Source organism: Oryx dammah, unplaced genomic scaffold, assembly GCF_014754425.2.
Source record: "Oryx dammah isolate SB20612 unplaced genomic scaffold, SCBI_Odam_1.1 HiC_scaffold_19, whole genome shotgun sequence".
Classification (NCBI taxonomy): domain Eukaryota; kingdom Metazoa; phylum Chordata; class Mammalia; order Artiodactyla; family Bovidae; genus Oryx; species Oryx dammah.
Window position 1 is genome coordinate 17,188,324 of NW_024070203.1, and position 19,780 is coordinate 17,208,103.

At 43.0% G+C, this 19,780-nt stretch overlaps 1 protein-coding gene across 1 annotated transcript in view; it reads left to right on the plus strand.

Annotated features, from left to right (window-relative positions):
- LOC120879100 (protein FAM135B-like) overlaps window positions 1-19,780 on the plus strand; it is a 122,174-nt gene that overhangs the window by 22,983 nt on the left and 79,411 nt on the right. The window contains exon 2 of the mRNA XM_040262161.1: window positions 14,981-15,060. Coding sequence (XP_040118095.1) covers window positions 14,981-15,060 — 80 coding nt within the window. The remainder of the gene's footprint in view (window positions 1-14,980; window positions 15,061-19,780) is intronic.

Sequence of the window (19,780 nt, forward strand, 5' to 3'; positions counted from 1 at the left end):
CTCTCTGACTTATTTCACTCTGTATGACGCCCTCTGGGTCCACCTCTGTCTCTGCAGATGGTTCGGCTGCATCCCTTTTTATGGCTGTGTAATACTCTTTTGTATATATGTGTCACACCTTCTCTCCTTTATCTGTTGATAGACATTTTGCTGCTTCCGTGTCCTGGCTGCTGTAAACAGTGCTGCAGTGAGCATTGGGGTACACGTGCCATTTTATTTTGAGTTGGCCTTAATTTGAAATGTATAAATATATTTTTATCTTTGGAGTTACATAGCCATGAGTCTGCATTTCAGTTCTAGCTACAAGCTATAAGTCTATGAGTGTTTAGTTTTGGGTTTTTTTTTTTATGAACTTCAGTTTCCTCAAAGGAACAGTAGAGGAGATAATGACCACCTTTTATGAGTATTATCCAAATACAATGTGACACTGCATATAAAACATCTGGTCTGGTGCCTGCCTCAGACTGGCTGGTAAGAAATATGCTTCCTTTATTCTTACTATGATACTGTGGTTATTGTTAATATGTGTGGAGTATTCAGAGCAACAATAAGATAATTTAGTCATCTCTGTGTAGAGGGCCTTACCAGTTCATATGAATATATATCCTAGAATTAAATTGTATACAAATATATTGGCAGGGTGGGTTGGACAGTGGGCCAGAAGGAGCAGTCTCTTCTTTTATCATGGTGTTGTCATGGTTTCTGCAAACCAGCTTGGTGGTCTTGGGGATCGTCTTCCCTTTTGATGCATCTGCTTCTCAATGGCAGCGTCTAGATAAGTCACAGTTCTTTTAATAATTACAATTTTAAAAGGAGTTGGTGCTTCCCATGCCTTATGCACTATGTCATGTGCTCTCCCTATAGGGCCCCATTTGTTCTTCACAACCATTAATTTTTAAGATGAGGAAACCAGTGCTCAGAGAGGTCAGATGAATTGCTGAAGGTCACTCATAAGAGATGAGCCAGTGTTTAACACCTGGCCCTGTGAGGTACAAGCTCTGAGGTTCCATCCCTTGCCTCTGACCTCTCTACACAAAAGACCTGTGAGTTGTATTTGCTTTCCAACCCTGCCCCTATCCTCAGACAGCTTGGAACTGGTAGCTGGGTCAGGTCTCACCCATCAGAAAAATTCTCTCTGCAGAGACCCTCACCCCAGTGTGATACTGCACAGCAGATTTTCTGGTCTGAGGTTTTAAATTACCTCTGTCATTTCAAGCTGCAGGAGAAGCTTGCAAGCCTGCTTCCATCCGATGTCATTTAATCAAGCAACACAAATGTGAAGAAAATCAAACACAGCCTCCAGTCAAAAAGGAGGAGAACCCACTGCCCTAGGTGTCAGGCATCTTGGATGGCATCCCATCCTACACTGGCCCTTGAGAAGGAGCCTTCATTTTACCTGCAAAGGGTGCTTCTCTGGGTGACATAAAGACTGGCACCGACAACCCTGACACATGGCCACGCATGCAAATTAGAAACCCCATCTGGGCTGACTCATCAGGTGGGAACAACAGGTCCAGCAGCCAGTGTGAACAGAAACGGGGGAGGGAGAAGCCAGGGTGGGGAGGCGCATCTCAGTGCTCCAGCAGGCGCACAGCCTCATTTTCTACAGAAGCATTTCCAATGAGGCTACTGGTGTTGCAGCTTTTGTGTTCCTTTAAGTGGCCTGCTTTTATGAACACAGACATTTGTTTGTGAACCTGTTGGGGTTAATATGTAAAAGTAACAAGAGCAAAAATAATATCCATCATTTTTTGCAGCCCAGGGTTGCTCTTGGGTTTTATTTTTATCAGTGTCAACTCCAGAAGGGAACTTATACATCCCTCGGTAAATGAGAAAACTGAAGTTCAGAGAGTTTAAATTGTCTTAAGTCACACAAAAGCATCATGGCTGTTGTTATTGCTGTTGTTCTTTTGTTTTGTTTTGTTTTTTGGCCGTGCTGTGAGACATGTGGGATCTTAGTTCTCCAACCAGGGATTGAACCCACACCCCCCTTGCATTGGGATTATGGATTCTGAGACAGTTCACAGTGTGAGTACCACACACAGACCCTCTGGATCAATTAGGAGGATAGGGATAAAGGAATGAGGAGGGTCCTCAGTGTAAACATTAGTGGAATCTGACTGGATTGTTACCATAATCATTGTTTGACCATGTAGGAGTATCCAGATAAGTTTTGCTGAAATAGTAAAGTGAACTTTTCTTCAAGAAGTATCTTATCATTTGTTACTGGGGCCAAATGGCTTGTAGTCCTGTCATGGTGGGTGGATACTGTCAGAATAGATGAATCAGTCTATGAGTGTGTAGTGAAACTATATCGTCATTCTCCTAGGTCTTTGTTGTTAATTTTTCAGAACAGTGAGCCTCTATTTACTGGCAGGGCTTCACTGGTTTCCCTGCTAGGCCAGGGAGTTTCACCCTAAAGCCAGCAGGTCTCCCACTTGGCTTTTAATTTGCCATAAATGAAATTTTATTTTACTTATTTTATTTTTTGACTTACAAAGAAATTTTAATAGCTGCATATAAAAACATAAAAGTTGAAAAGACAGTCGAAAACAGTATGTTCTTCAGTTCAGTTCAGTCGCTCAGTCCTGTCCGACTCTTTCTGGCTCGATGAACCGCAGCACACCAGGCCTCCCTATCCATCACCAGCTCCTGGAGTCCACCCAAACCCATGTCCGTAGAGTCGGTGATGCCAACCAACCATCTCATCCTCTGTCATCCCCTTCTCTTGCCTTCAATCTTTCCCAGCATCCAGGCCTTTGCCAATGAGTCAGCTACTCACATCAGGTGGCCAAATGATTTGAGCTTCAGCTTCAGCATCATTCCTTCCAATGAATATTCAGGACTGATTTTCTTTAGGATGGACTGGTTGGATCTCCTCGCAGTCCAAGGGACTCTCAAGAATCTTCTTCAACACCACAGTTCAAAAGCATCAATACTTCGGCACTCAGCTTCCTTTATAGCCCAATTCTCCCATCCATACATGACTATTGGAAAAACCATAGCTTTCACTAGATGGACCTTTGTCAGCAAAGTAATGTCTCTGCTTTTCAATATGCTGTCTAGGTTGGTCATAGCTTTTCTTCCAAAGAGTAGGCATCTTTTAATTTCATGGCTGCAATCACCATCTGCAGTGATTTTGGAGCCCAAGAAAATAAAGTCTTTCACTGTTTCCATTGTTTCCCCATCTATTTCCCATGAAGTAATGGGACCAGATGCCATGATCCTCATTTTTTGAATGTTGAGTTTTAAGCCGTCTTTTTCACTCTCCTCTTTCACTTTCATCAAGAGGCTTTTTAGTTCTTCTTCACTTTCTGCCATAAGGGTGGTGTCATCTGCATATCTGAGGTTATTGATATTTCTCCAAGCAATCTTAATTCCAGCTTGTGCTTCATCCAGCCCAGCATTTCACATGATGTACTCTGCATGTAAGTTAAATAAGCAGAGTGACAATATACAGCCTTGACGTACTCCTTTCCCAATTTGGAGCCAGTCTGTTTTCCTTCAATCTCACAACTTTTGATTATGTCTGATGTTCAGGCCCTCCACTATGGGGTTTTTACATGACCGGTAACAGGCAGAGTTTCAAAGTTCATGCTCTTAACCACTGTGCTATATTGACTCTGAAGACTCAAAGAAAGATGCTTCTTTTTCCAGCCATATGAACAAAGCTATATTAGAATAGAGAGTTCTGTCTTGTGTCTCTCATTTGTATTATGAAGTCCTCTGTGCCACAGGCATCTTTGAACCTTGTCCCACCCAGACCCTCACCTTCCCCCAGCTTCACCCCAGCTATGAGGTTGGAGGATAGAGTGGGATCGTGTGTGGGGGGAGGGATGTGTGTTTCACACCCATCTTAGGTAACAGTAACACCAGTATTCTGTCTTTAGTGGAATATGGGGTTTAGAATCACCCCAGGCTTAACAGGCCTTGCCCTGTTCATATCTCATGACAGTTCTGTGTTATTAATGGTGTCCTTACCCACAAGGAAAAAAGCTCAGAAAAGGAAAGTTATTATCTCAAGTTTGCCTGCTTGGCTCTGGAACATTCTGGCCCCAGAGTCTTGGTTGTTGACCTTTCCACAAGCACAGTGATTTGTATTTTAAGTCATGTCAGACATCCCTGGGTCAGAAAGGTGGTTTCATAATACTTCTGGTATGAAAGTGGTTATGACAAAATGCCAAAGACCTCTGTGTTCCCATTGTAGAATAGTATTTCTACTTTGTATTTATTTTTATGTGGCCCATTTTTAAAGCTTTTATTGGATTTGGTTCAGTATTGCTTCAGTTTTATGCTTTGGTTTTTTGGCCATGAAACATTGGAGCTTAGCTCCCTGACCAGGGATTGAACCTGTACCTTCTGCATTGGAAAATGAAGTCTCAATCACTGGACTGCCAGGAAAGTCCCTATTTCTAGTTCTGTTGATATTAGAATCACACGTGGGTTCTGAGCCACTCACTCAATTGTAGATGTTGGGGTTGGATGGTATGTCCTTGTGGTTTATTGCGGGAACCTTCATTCATTTATTCATCTGTGCGTTCCTCTGGCACTGAATGAATGTCAGCTCTGTGTCAACACCGTGTTAGTTGCTGGAAATAGAAGAATATGGTGTGGCTTGTCTCCCCCAGAAGCTGGATATTTCTAATCAACTAATAACCGATGTTTATGAGACATTTTTCTTCCCTTTGTACAGTGCTCTTAGTAAGAGCTCTAAGAAACATAGAAGCAAAAAGCAACATTCGTATTCTGACTGCACTTTTGAGAAAACAGATGAAAAATACATTAGTGATCAGAATAAGTGGGGTTAGGCTTCTGGGGAAAAATGGACAATGGGGAAATTTAAGTGAGTTTATGAACGTTAAAGCACCAGGCTTTGCCGCCACCACATAAGAACTTAAATTTTAGTCATATGGTCAAAGGTTCATATAGTCAAAGCTATGGTCTTTCCAGAAGTCATATATGAATGTGAGAGTGGGGCCATAAAGAAGGCTGAGCACTGAAGAAATGATGCTTTTGAACTGTGGTGCTAAAGAAGATTCTTGAGAGTCCCTTGGGCAGTGAGAGATCAAACCAGTCAATCCTAAATGAAGTCAACCCTGAGTATTCCTTGGAAGGACTGAGGTGAAGCTCCAATACTCTGGCCACCTCATGGGAAGAGGCAACACATTGGAAGAGACCCTGATGCTGGGAAAGATTGAGGGCAGGAGGAGAGGGGGTGACATGAAATTGTTGGATGGCATCATGGACTCAATGGACATGAATTTGAGCAAACTCCGAGAGATAGTGAAGGACAGAGAAGCCTGGTGTGCTGCAGTCCATGGGGTTGTAAAGAGTAGGATACGGCTGAGTGACTGAACACCGATCACCTGCATTTTCAGTTCAGTTCAGCTGCTCAGTCGTGTCCGACTCTTTGCGACCCCATGAATTGCAGCACACCAGGCCTCCCTGTCCATCACCATCTCCCAGAGTTCACTCAAATTCACGACCATTGAGTCGGTGATGCCATCCAGCCATCTCATCCTCTGTCATCCCCTTTTCCTCCTGTCCCCAGTCCCTCCCAGCATCAGAGTCTTTTCCAATGAGTCAACTCTTCACATGAGGTGGCCAAGGTACCAGAGTTTCAGCTTTAGCATGATTTCTTCCAAAGAACACCCAGGACTGATCTCCTTCAGAATGGACTGGTTGGATCTCCTTGCAGTCCAAGGGACTCTCAAGAGTCTTCTCCAACACCACAGTTCAAAAGCATCAATTCTTCAGCACTCAGCCTTCTTCACAGTCCAACTCTCACATCCATGCATGACCACTGGAGAAACCATAGCCTTGACCAGATGGGCCTTTGTTGGCGAAGTAATGTCTCTGCTTTTGAATGTGCTATCTAGGTTGGTCACAACTTTTCTTCCAAGGAGTAAGTGTCTTTTAATTTCATGGCTGCAATCACTATCTGCAGTGATTTTGGAGCCCAACAAAATAAAGTCTGACACTGTTTCCACTGTTTCCCCATCTATTTCCCATGAAGTGATGGGACCAGATGCCATGATCTTCATTTTCTGAATGTTGAGCTTTAAGCCAAGTTTTTCACTTTCATCAAGAGGCTTTTTAGTTCCTCTTCACTTTCTGCCATAAGGGTGGTGTCATCTGCATATCTGAGGTTATTGATATTTCTCCCGGCAATCTTGATTCCAGCTTGTGTTTCTTCCAGTCCAGCGTTTCTCATGATGTACTCTGCATATAAGTTAAATAAGCAGGGTGACAATATACAGCCTTGACGTACTCCTTTTCCTATTTGGAACCAGTCTGTTGTTCCATGTCCAGTTCCAACTGTTGCTTCCTGACCTGTATACAGATTTCTCAAGAGGCAGGTCAGGTGGTCTGGTATTCCCATCTCTTTCAGAATTGTCCACAGTGTGATGCACACAGTCAAAGGCTTTGGCATAGTCAATAAAGCAGAAATAGATGTTTTCCTGTAACTCTCTTGCTTTTTCCATGATCCAGCAGATGTTGGCAATTTGATCTCTGGTTCCTCTGCCTTTTCTAAAACCAGCTTGAACATCTGGATGTTCACAGTTCACGTATTGCTGAAGCCTGGCTTAGAGAATTTTGAGCATTACTTTACTAGCGTGTGAGATGAGTGCAATTGTGCGGTAGTTTGAGCATTCTTTGGCATTGCCTTTCTTTGGGATTGGAATGAAAACCGACCTTTTCCAGCCCTGTGGCCACTGCTGAGCTTTCCCAAATTTGCTGGCATATTGAGTGCAGCACTTTCACAGCATCATCTTTCAGGATTTGAAACAGCTCCCCTGGAATTCCATCACCTCCACTAGCTTTGTTCATAGTGATGCTTTCTAAGGCCCACTTGACTTCACATTCCAGGATGTCTGGCTCTAGGTGAGTGATCATACCATCATGGTTATCTTGGTCATGAAGATCTTTTTTGTACAGTTCTGTGTATTCTTGCCACCTCTTCTTAATATCTTCTGCTTCTGTTAGGTCCATACCATTTCTGTCCTTTATCGAGCCCATCTTTGCATGAAATGTTCCCTTGGTATCTCTAATTTTCTTGAAGATATCTCTAGTCTTTCCCGTTCTGCTGTTTTCCTCTATTTCTTTGCATTGATCACTGAAGAAGGCTTTCTTATCTCTCCTTGCTATTCTTTGGAACTCTGCATTCAGATGCTTATATCTTTCCTTTTCTCCTTTGCTTTTTGCTTCTCTTCTTTTCACAGCTATTTGTAAGGCCTCCCCAGACAGCCATTTTGCTTTTTTGCATTTTTTTTCCGTGGGGATGGTCTTGATCCCTGTCTCCTGTACAATGTCATGAACCTCTGTCCATAGTTCCTCAGGCACTCTATCTATCAGATCTAGGCCCTTAAATCTATTTCTCACTTCCACTGTATAATCATAAGGGATTTGATTTAGGTCATACCTGAATGGTCTAGTGGTTTTCCCTACTTTCTTCAATTTGAGTCTGAATTTGGCAATAAGGAGCTCATTATCTGAGCCACAGTTAGCTGCTGGTCTTGTTTTTGTTGACTGCATAGAGCTTCTCCTTCTTTGGCTGCAAAGAATATAATCAATCTGATTTCGGTGTTGACCCTCTGGTGATGTCCATGTGTAGAGTCTTCTCTTGTGTTGTTGGAAGAAGGTGTTTGCTATGACTGGTGCATTCTCTTAGCAAAATTCTATTAGCCTTTGCCGAGCTTCATTCCATTTTCCAAGGCCAAATTTGCCTGTTACTCCAAGTGTTTCTTGACTTCCTACTTTTGCATTCCAGTCCCCTATAGTGAAAAGGACATCTTTATTGGGTGTTAGTTCTAAAAGGTCTTGTAGATCTTCATAGAACCGTTCAACTTCAGCTTCTTCAACGTTACTGGTTGGGGCATAGACTTGGATAACTGTGATATTGAATGGTTTGCTTTGGAAACGAACAGAGATCATTCCGTCATTTTTGAGACTGCATCCAAGTACTGCATTTCGAACTCTTGTTGACCATGACGGCTACTCCATTTCTTCTAAGGGATTGCTGCCTGCAGTAGTAGATATAATGGTCATCTGAGTTAAATTCACCCATTCCAGTCCATTTTAGTTCACTGATTCCTAGAATGTCGACGTTCACTCTTGCCATCTCCTGTTTGACCACTGCCAATTTGCCTTGATTCATGGACCTGACATTCCAGGTTCCTATGCAATATTGCTCTTTACAGCATTGGACCTTGCTTCTATCACCAGTCACATCCACAACTGGGTATTGTTTTTGCTTTGGCTCCATCCCTTCATTCTTTCTGGAGTTATTTCTCCACTGATCTCCAGTAGCATATTGGGCACCTACTGACCTGGGGAGTTCCTCTTTCAGTATCCTATCATTTTGCCTTTTCATACTGTTCATGGGGTTCTCAAGGCAAGAATACTGAAGTGGCTTGCCATTCCCTTCTTCAGTGGACCACATTCTGTCAGACCTCTCCACCATGACCCGCCTGTCTTGGGTGGCCCCACATGGAATGGCTTAGTTTCATTGAGTTAGACAAGGCTGTGGCCCTAGTGTGATTAGATTGACTAGTTTTCTGTGATTATGGTTTCAGTGTGCCTGCCCTCTGATGCCCTCTTGCAACACCTACCGTCTTACTTGGGTTTCTCTTACCTTGGACATGGGGTATCTCTTTCATGGCTGCTCCAGCAAAGTGCAGCCACTGCTCCTTACCTTGGATGAGGGGTATCTCCTCACCGCCGCCTCTCCTGACCTTGAACGTGGGGTAGCTCCTGTAGGCCCTCCTGCGTTTTAATCCCCACTAAATCTTGCCATTAACTGGCTGTGTGCCTGTAGGAAAGTTATGTAACCTTTCTGAGTTACAGTTTGTATATTGTTAACATAGAGATTACTTTTCCTGTCTATTAGTTTTGTCATGAGGAGGCGATTTGAAAGCCTGTACACATTAATTTATGATTGCTGTAAAACATCACCACAAAGTTGGTGACTTAACACAATGTAAACTTATTATCTAACAATTCTGGAGGGCAGGAGTCTGAAATGAGTCCTTCTGGGCTAAAATAAGAATGTTGGCAGGACTATGATCCTTTGTGAAGTCTCTAGGGGAGGTTCTGTGAACCTATCTTTTCCAGCTCCTATAGGCTGTCCACATTCCTTGGCTGGTGGCCCCTTACTCTTCATAGCCAGCATGGATGATAACCTTTCTCACATTGCATTCTTCTGTCACTCACTTCTCTTTCATTGAGAAGAAGCCTGATTAATGCTTTGGACACACCCAGGCAATCCAGAATAATCTCCTGATTTTTAAAAAAACTTATTAAAACTTTATTGATTCACTTATTGACATTATTTTAACTTTTAAACACCATATTGGAAAAAATTAATGAGGATACTCCCATTAAAAAATGTTGTATTGTACATTTTTCCTTTGTTAAGTAGTCCTCAAAATCATAGTTTTTATAGGTTATATAATGTGTCATCATAGGATTTTATTTAACCATCTTTGTTTTTCTGATTTTTCACTATTATAAAAATCACACACTCACTTTTAAAGTTAGATTCCTAGGGACTTCCCTGGTGGTCTAGTGGTTCCACTGTAGGAGGTACAGGTTTGATCTCTGGTAGGGAGCTAAGATCCTGCATGCTGTGCAGTGCAGCCAAAAAATAAAAATAAAGTTAGATTCCTATTGAACTATTGCATCAAGGAAAATAAAAATGTTTGATATTCTTGCCAAATTGCTTTCCAGAAAGGCTATCACGATTTTTCCATTCTATCAGCAGTGTACAAATGTACAGCTCTCATGATACTTAAAATACTTTTTTTTCTTTGATGAGCAACTGTAATTCCACCTGCAACCTTAAGTCTTTTTCAACGTTCTGAAGATCAGGATGTAGCTATCTTTGGAAGGGACATTATTCTACCTACCACATTATGTAAGGGGCTTCGTTCAGCGTCACTTTTACAGGCGGAAGCCAATAAAGGACGCCTGTTTTCCTCTTACTTCCCGAAAGGGCCCTTTGCAAATCTAGACTATTCAAATACAACCAGCACGTAGTCTGACGGTTTTCGCTTCCTGGTCTTAGCTTCTCCATTCCTTCTGACTGGTACTTACCCCATCTTCTCCTACTGCTTGTTCATTCCCCAAGGATTGGTGCTAACTACTCCCTTCTTCATGGGGTCTTCCTTGAGTCACCACAGCTGGAAGAAGGTGACTTTAAAATGGTTAAAGTTTATCTATCTGAAGCAGTAAGGTCACTCTAGGAGATGCACTAACATTATTTACTGACTGTGTGAACTTGGACAGGTTCCTTCATCTCTAGCATTAGTTTTCTAATCTTTAAGATGGAAGTCACAGTAAGTGCGTCAGAGATTTCCTGAAAGAGTCAAACAAAATCATCTGTGTCACAGATGTCATGGTTTATGAGTTTATGGCCTGACAGAAACTTGTTTTCAGACAAAAGATAATTGCTAAAGGGATTGAAACATTCTGTGTAATCAAGACAAGAAGCCAAATGGGCCAACTTAATTGAAACCTGTTTCTTTCAGCATATGCCTATAAAGCCTCTGAAGTTCAAGATGACTAGTTCCTTGAAATAAGGTTCAGTACCATTAGTGCTTTTAAGGAGCAACAATTCAGATAATGCTCTGGAGTTGATAACAAAAGAATTATAATCTGTGCAACAAAATATGACTCCTATCAGATATAATAGGCAAAAACAAATTACTGTTGTTTCTCAAGTTAGAACCTCATTGCTTTTTGCTAACTTAACTACTTTAGCTAAGCACTTTTTTTTTATTTTTTATTTTACTTTACAATTCTGTATTGGTTTTGCCATGCATTGACATGAGTCCTCCAATGACTCAGGGTCTTCTTTGGTTGACACTTGAGATAATGCTTTCTTTTACAAAGACTTTATTGCTTAGTCGCTAAGTCCTGTGTGACTTTTTTGTAATCCTATGGACTGTAGCCCACCAGGCTTCTCTGTTCATGGGATTTCCCAGACAAGAATCCTGGAGTGGGTTGCCATTTCCTCCTCCAGGGGATCTTCCCAACCCAGGGATCAAACCCACATCTCCTGCACTGGCAGGCGGATTCTTTACCACTGAGCCAGCAGGGAAGCCCTATGAAGGCTTTGTGGAGACCAGACAAGAATGCATACATGAGATTTCCTAGGACAAGTCCTAGCACAGAGATGCTTAATAAAGCATGAGCATTATTGTAACTGCTCTGAGCATAATCCAACAGAAAAGCAATGCATAGCCTCTGGCAGTAATTGACCTATTTTATGTTTGGAGAGGAAACCATTTGAATATGACAACTGCTGCTGGTGGTGGTGGTAGGATTTGTGCCTTTTCCTTTGATGATGAAATTATTAAAATGCATTGGTCTTTTATTATAGAAACACTGAAAGTGACATCTTATATTTGTACAAATCAGAGTTTGCCAATTGTTGGCCCATGGAGATTCAGCCGGCAAGTGTATTTTATCTTGTCAGCACAGGGCTTTATTGTTAACACGGTGGCCGTGGTTGTTGCTGCTAATTGTTCTTGCTGTTGCTCTTGGCGTTGTCATTGATTTATGAACCAACATTCAAAAATTTTAAAATGGTTTATTAAAAATCTGAATTACTGTCTTCCCTGGAAAAATAAAATGGTCTAGCATTACACAGCCAGCATTTCTGCACAGTGGTCATTAATTACTGCTAAGTAGCAACTGTCTGCTGTAGACAGTGCAAGAACCTTCCACTCTGCCTCTGTCTCCCTGACTCAGATGCTTCCTCTCTGGATTTCATGATGGTGGTAAAAGATCCCAGCAGAAACACAGGGTTATGTTCCTGACAGCCTCTGGTCATGTTCTCATCACCTGATCAATATATAGCTTGTTTAGGTGTGTTTCTGTTTAAAGGTGTATGTGGAAACACCTAAAATAAGTGTGTATATATATGTGCCTTTACATGGGCTTCCCTGGGAGCTCAGCTGTTAAAGAATCCACCGGAAATGCAGGAGAGCCCAGTTCAATTCCTGGGTCAGGAAGTTCCCCTGGAGAAGGGATAGGCTACCTACTCCAGTATTCTTGTGCTTCCCTGGTGGCTCAGAAGGTAAGGAATTCACTTGCAATGCGGGAGACCTGAGTTTGATCCCCAGGAAGATTGCCTGGAGGAGGGTATGACAACCCACTTCAATATTATTGCCTGGAGAATCCCTATGGACAGAGGAGCCTGGTGGGTTACAGTCCATGCGTTCGCAAAGAGTCGGACATGACTGAACGACTAAGCGCGGTATAGCGCATATATACATATATTCATATATATGTATCTGTCTATACAAATATATTCATCTGATTCATTAACATTGAACTCATGGCTGACAGCAGTGTAACTCATTCCTGAATGAAGCCTACCTCTGTGTAAGGCACATCACAGGCTTCTTGCTTTTAGGGACACTAGACAGCACTTTTGCTCTACACTCAGAGGCCATTTTAAATATCAAAATAAAAGCTCCAACCAAAAATGTTTGCTTTCTCGAGACACAGGACCAGGAAGGAAGCAGCTGCAGCTGCAGTTCATTCAGCCGCTCAGTCGTGTCTGACTCCGTGCGACCCCATGGACCGCAGTACACCAGGCCTCCCTGTCCGTCACCAACTCCTGGAGTTTACTCAAACTCACGTCCATTGAGTCGGTGATGCCATCCAACCATCTCATCCTCTTTTGTCCCCTTCTCTTCCTGCCTTTAATCTTTCCCAATAGCAGGGTCTTTTCCAATGAGTCGGTTCTTCACTATCAGGTGGCCAAAATATTGGAGTTTCAGCTTCAGCCTCAGTCCTTCCAATGAATATTCAGGACTGATTTCCTTTAGGATGGACTGGTTGGATCTCCTTACAGTCCAAGGGACTCTCAAGAGTCGTCTCCAGCACCACAGTTCAAAAGCATCAATTCTTCGACGCTCAGCTTTCTTTATAGTCTAGCTCTCACATCCATACATGACTACTGGAAGAACCATAGCCTTGACTAGATGGACCTTTGTTGACAAAGTAATGTCTCTGTTTTTTTGATAGGAAGCAGCCTAGCAAGACAGAAAAGTTTTGACAATAGTAGTTCTGTACTAGCCAAGCAGCACAGGAAAAACTCTGGCTTGACCTCCACCCACACCAGCAAAGCCCAAGTGGGATCCCACATGTCCACCATTGCCGGGCTATAACAAGCACCTTCCCCCTCTCCCCCAGCAAGAGAAGGTCTCAAGTAGGGAGTGAGGTTTTCACTACCAGCAGGTAGTGATAAGAACTCCACCTGGCCTGGTTTAAACAGAGATCATATGAGGAGCCTGGATCTGGAGCCCCACACAGCAGTCAGAGGTCACCCAGGAGATCCTTGACAAAGGTTCAAAAGTAATTCTATAAAGCCTTTCCAATACATGGTCCTGTGGCAACCGGACACCCATAGGCCCCAATAAGACAAAACAGAAACGTAGCTTATCTCACTCCTCACGTAAAAATGACCTCAAAGTGGATCATAGACCTCTATGAAAAATAGAAAGCTTTTAGGAAAACAAAATAGAGGAACGTTTTGGGGTCTAGAACTAATCAGAGTTTTTAAACTTGACACAAAACACATTACCCATAAAAAATGGTGAATTCAGCTTCCTCGAGATTAAAAAGCTTTGTTCTTTAAATGTGCCATAGAGAGAAATAACAGATGAACTACAGTGAGAAGTTTGTGAGGTGAAAGAATATACAGAAAACCCACCACCATGTCTTTCCTTGGACCTTGAGGTCCCTAGACTGTTTGCTTTCTTCTTCACCTTTGAGAATCTCCTTTTGTTTCTTCTGTACACTGTCTAGAACTTTTGGCTATGGTTAGTGAGAACAGGGAAAAATATGTCTACTCCATATTTCCTGGAAGCAGAAGGTATGACAGATCTTTTTCTTTCTTTCTTTTGGGGCTACCCTGGTGGCTCTAAGGGTAAAGAATCTGCCTGCAATGCAGGAGACCTCATTTTACAGGTACAAAACAGCTCAGAGAAGGTGTGTGATGTCCTCAGAGTCACACAGCTCTCGCGTGATGTCACCCAGGCTACACGAGTGCAGTGCCTGCGTCCTCTGCTCTCAGTCTCCTTGGATAACTGTATACACATGAACGCGTCAACAGGGACCTTCTCTGACTGTATTCACAGTGCAACGGACTCAGTAGCAGAATAGCTCCCCGCTGTGAGTTCAGTGAGCCATGAGAAACTGATGTGTGTTCATGATCTATTTTACTTCTCTTTCAGTTTGTTTTAGTCAAAGTCTTTTGCCCAATGGGTTTGAAAACAGTGGAAGGGGAGGACGATGATGAGGCCAGACATGTTCTTGCAAATGAAAGGATCGTTAATTGCAAGGCGCAGAACTTCAAAACGTGCTTCTGCACATGTGGCAGAAGAGGACAAACAAGAGTCTCCTGACAGCATGGGAACCTGCTCGACATTCTGCAGCCACCGAATCTAGAAATGGGGGTGCCGTGATAAAACCCAGAGCATAGATATACACTGGTGACATTGGTTGCTAATACCCCCAGGATTAGCAGCTCAGCTGCTGTGTTTCTAAAGGAAATATTTGTGTTGCAATGTGATAGCAGTTCAGTTCATCCGTGGATTGTCCATCATGCACTCAAATCCTATTTTCTGTAAAATGGACTTCTTCACCTAAAGAAAAGCCATCTCTCATAACGTGCCTGTGGCATATGACTTATCGCTCCCTTGTTCCTATGTCTATTACCACCAACCTTTTCTGTGTCTCATAGGATCCTCAGATGTACCCAACTTCCTGTCTCCATCTTGGCCCATCTCATCCCTCCCTGACAGTGCTGGCAAAATAAATCTCTCTCTGATGCTAGACGATCATGCATGCCATCCAGAAACTAGCCTGTTGCCTACAGTCTTTAGGATTAAGTTTAGGTGTTTTTAGAAGCAGGCAATAATAAGAAGTCCGATATTCAGCAGCCTGTCCTCTGTTCTTTTCTTAGGTATTATCAGATCCGAGTGACCTTGAAGGTGTCCTCAAGGATCCCCCACAGACTGAGCGCTTCCATCGTTGGGCAGACAGGTGAGCAGGAGGATAACAGTGGGGCACTTTCTGCCCACTGGTAAGCCTTCATTTGTCGCTGTACACCAGGGCTTAGCAGGGTACATAGAGGCACTCAGTGAACCATTGTTGATTGTTGAATAAGTGGATTTTGGAAACGTAGACCCACTGTTGCTTTGGCCCTGTGTTATTGCAAAAGGGACCTGGCTAAAAGAAAAAAAAAAAACTCTCCTAGGAGCAGCTAGTATCTGAGGATAATCCTGGCTGTGAGTGCATGCTCAGTTGCTCAGGTGTGTCTGACTCTTTGTGACTCCATGGACCACAGCCCTCCAGGCTCCTCTGTCCATGGACTGTTCCGAGCAAGAATACTGGAGTGTGTTGCCATGCCCTCCTCCAGGCGATCTTCCTGACCCAGGGATCGAACCTGAGTCTCTTGGGTCTCCTGCATTACCACTGAGACACCTGGGAAGCCCCACACCTGGCTGTAGAGGTTGGCTAAAATCAAATCAGGGAGGAAGAGGATGGGAAATGGCATCTAGCTGGTAGGTAAGAAGCCTGTTGTCAAAGAGGAGTTAATAATCAGTTTGGTGTATGGGACTGAGTCAGTAGCCAGGTGTGGTAGCACTTTCTGTGCACAATAAGGAGTCAAAGGCAGTCCTCCTTGGGAAGAAGGATTGCCAAGGACAATCCAGGTTCTAACCTTGGAGCGTTAGTAAGGTATCCCAGGCTATCAGCAGATTCAATGTGATAGCATTGAGTCAGAAATACAGAACTTATTACATAAAAAGTAAAGCTAGACATCAAGATTATATTCTGGCAGAAGTATTTGCATTAGTAAGTTTGGGAGAGTGTATGGATCAACCAGACTTTAAGAAGAAGGAGACATACTTTGGAATGAAATAGAGAGAAGGTAAGGAGACAAAAAGGACCATGAAAAAGCTGCTTAACTTTCACTCTACAAGGTAGCCAGGAATATTGCAGAAATAGGAAATGGCAATCCATTCCAGTGCTATTGCCTGGAAAATCCCATGGACAGAGGAGCCTGATAGGTTACAGTCCATGGGGTCGCAAAGAGTCGGACGCGACTGAGCGACTTCACTTTCACTTTCAAATTCAGTAAGGTCAAGAGTTCTGGTCATTCATAGCTACATTTCCAAAAATTCATTTGGGGGTGCCTTGGCAATTATATTACCCTGTTGTTGACAGTGATATTTTGGCGAGTAGAATTGTTTGCAGTTGAATGACTGCAAAGTTAGCGCAGATGTGGTGGTCTGTTGAGCTCCTCCTTGGGGGTGGTGTGGGAGATGCAGGGTAGAGGGAGCTTACATGGACCATGCCAGGGACAAGACAGGGAGGCTGATGGTTTATAGGCAACAGGCTACAGGCTGGCTGGGCCTGTGATCCAGAAAGAGGAAGACCCCGGAGACCACTGGCTTCTCCCCTGACTCTGCATAGAGTTAAGCAGTACGCAGTAGTCAAGCCCCCACATTGCCAAGGAGGTCCTTCTCCTCCACTCTTCACTCCTCCTTTCTCCAGGGAGTGTCAGGCCCCTGAGACTGGAGGCCACCCCCTCTCCTATGTCCTGTGCTCATTCTGGTGCCTGCAGGCTCCCACTGTGCTACCATCTGCATCGTGCCTCCTCCCACCCCAGCTTCTGCCAGAAGAAGGTTCGTGGAGTTGATGGAGGAAGTAGGACGTTTGAACCCTGATGTTGCATGAACTAGTCATGTGATCCCAGGCCTTGACAATTTGAGCTTCATTTCCTCACCTGAAACATGAGGATAAATATCCGTCCTCTGTAGGGCTTTGTCTTACACATTACATGTCTTTTTTTGTTTGTTTGAGCCCTGTCTTTTCTTTTTGGTGAGCCTGGCCAGAGGTTGTGCATTTTGTTTACCCTTTCAAAGAACCAGATCTTGGTCTTACTGATTTTTTAAAAATCTCTATTTTATTTATTTCCTCTCTGATCTTTATTATCTGCTTTTTTCTGCTAACTTTTGGTTTTCTTTGTTCTTCTTTCTCTAATTCTTTTAGGTGGTGGGTTAGGTTGTTTGAGATCTTTCTTCTTTCTTAAGTAAGGCCTATATTCCTATGAATGTCCCTCTAAGAACTGCTTTTGCTGCATCCCATCAATTTTGTGTGGTTGTATCTTAGCGATTATAAATGTAAAGGGCACTTTACATGTTATAGAGGTTATTAAAGGAAATGTCCCAGGTCAGAAACAGAACCTTTTTCAAAAAATTTTTAAATTATTTTAGAATTTTTTTGGAAAATTATTATAAATTGCAAGATAATTGCTTTAAAATAGAAATAGGAAAAACTCATTGTGTCTAGTGAGGCAGAATTTGGAAGTGGTACAGGCTGCACATTCCAAAATTTCCAGGTTCAATTCCTGCTTCTGACACTTCTCAGCCTTCTGGATTTAGAAAAGTTATTTCACCTATTTGGTTTCTTGGATTCTTCACCTATAAAGTTGAGCTGGTAGGAGGTCCCTGGTTTGTGTTAAGGTGTAAATAAATTATGCAAGGAAATGACTAGAATGGTCCTGACCCATAGTAAGCTCACAATAACCGCCAGCAAGCGTCAGTGACGCTATTACACGCTCAGTAGTTTACTTAGTAGCATCTGCTGCAAGTTGGTGCTGTGGAACGCATCCCTGGGGAGGAGAAGATGCTTTCCTGCTCTGGAGGCACCCAGTCTTCATGGGGAGACAGAAGTGTCACAGTAATTAATACAGTAGAGGTGGAGGCTGAGATGAGATTTTTGTCTCCCAAGGCACAGCCAGATGACACAAAAGCGCTAGGAAGCCATAGACCCAATGCTGTTCACACAGAGGATGCTGCCGCATAAATTAAGGGGCAGGATTATACATTCTTGTTCTCTCTGAAAATATGTTCCTTCTCTGGTAGCCATGATATGAAATGTGCTTTAATTATGCAGGTGATTTAGATTCTGCTTCTCTGGATGGGACTTACTTTCTCCCTGGGTTTTCCAAGGTCGGTGTTTATGATTTCATTTTGTGAGTAAGAAAAAATAGGAACTTCCCCTGGGAAATGTAGTCATAATTGACATACTACAATGTTTCTTTTCTCAATACTTTTTAAAAAGGTGACGAGAAAAGTTGCTCAGGGAAATGGATGGTTCCTTCTTGTCTGAGTTAGCAACATATCTTGTGGAACAGACTAGGACAGTCTCTGAGCTTGCACCAGGTAAGAGTTATCCTCCCCAGGCCTTCAGGAAAGACCCCCACATTACAGCAGGGACATGTGTGTGAAGAGGTGAATGCACCCCAGCAGTGACAGTGCATTCCTCTGTTCACGGCACCGGGTGCAGGGCATCAAGGGAGCTTGTTTTCTGTGGATGTGGACATGTAGATGGTTTGGGCTTAGTGGTCAGTACGATTCTAAAGGCCACTGGATCTTGGTCATCACCAAAAATATAAAACTATGAATTGTAGGTGATCTTATAATGCTTCACTGAAGCTAGGATAGCTCTGGTTCTTCCAAAACTTTTCAGATTCCTCCTATAAGCCAAAATCCTAAGCATTGAGAGATACAGAGATGAATGATGGTGAATAAAAACATGAGGGTTACAGTACTCTTGGCAAAACCAATACAGAATTGTAAAGTAAAATAAAAAATAAATTAAAAAAAATTTTTTTTAATGTGATTCTGCTTGATTTGAAGGCTTGCATTTTGTGGGTTTCACAGATTTGTTTTCTGAGTTCAGGGTTACAGGTAATTGCGTCTGTGAGTGAATGTTACGTATACTTACCCTTGGCTGTTTCCTTTCATCCAAGTGATGCTATTTAATAGGTTTTGCAACCCTTCGTACCTGGAGATGTCAAAAAATATTATTTTCTCTTAGGGGGATGATCAGTTAAGTCATATACGGGGGAGGGACACTGCCTAAACTTACCGAGGCTGTGTTAAGTGGTTCGGCACAAACAGACATCTGCTAGTCACTGCTCATCAAAGCAAGAGAAAGGATGAGCAGTAAATTGTGGAAGCGTGAAAAAAATTGCCATGATTAGTTTTAGTAATGTTTTGAGAGGTAATTTGCATTTTCATTAAGTGAAAGCTTTTAAGAGTTTCACCATGTAAGGGGTGGGGAGAGACATTTATTCTTCAAATGAATCAAACTAATTTCTTTTCAGGGCCCATTAAAGTGCAGCTAAATATCAAATATGCCTGTTTTCATGGAGAGTATTAATCAGGTAAAAACGCCCCTTCTCCTAGGCTCTGAGTGCCCTCCTGGGGTTGGAGGAGAGCGCTGCTCAAGAAGGCTGTCAAGAAGGACGTGTCTGGAGGAGTCCAGACCTGAAGGATATTGGCACCTCTGCTCCTCACAAAAGTCATCTCGGAAACTCTGAGGCCAGGGCCCCTCACCTTGGGCTCCCAGTGTAGACTGTGAATCTGCTCTGCCAGCTGGTTCAGTGATCAGCTCCCTGGGGGTCCAAGCCAGAACTGTTGTCCATCTTTGTCCTTTGAGATCAAATCTTAAAGTCTGCTCGACCTCCAAGGTCCCTCTTTGGGAAGTCTCCTATACCCTGGTTCATCCCTCTCTGCTTCGACTTAATGGGCTTCCCAGGTGGCTCAGTGATAAGGAATCCGCCTGTCAGTGCAGGAGGTGCAGGTTTGATCCCTGGGTCAGGGAGATCCCCTGGAGGAGGAAATGGCAACCCCCTCCATTATTCTTGCTTGGAAAATTTAATGCACTGAGGAGCTTGGGCTGCAGTCTA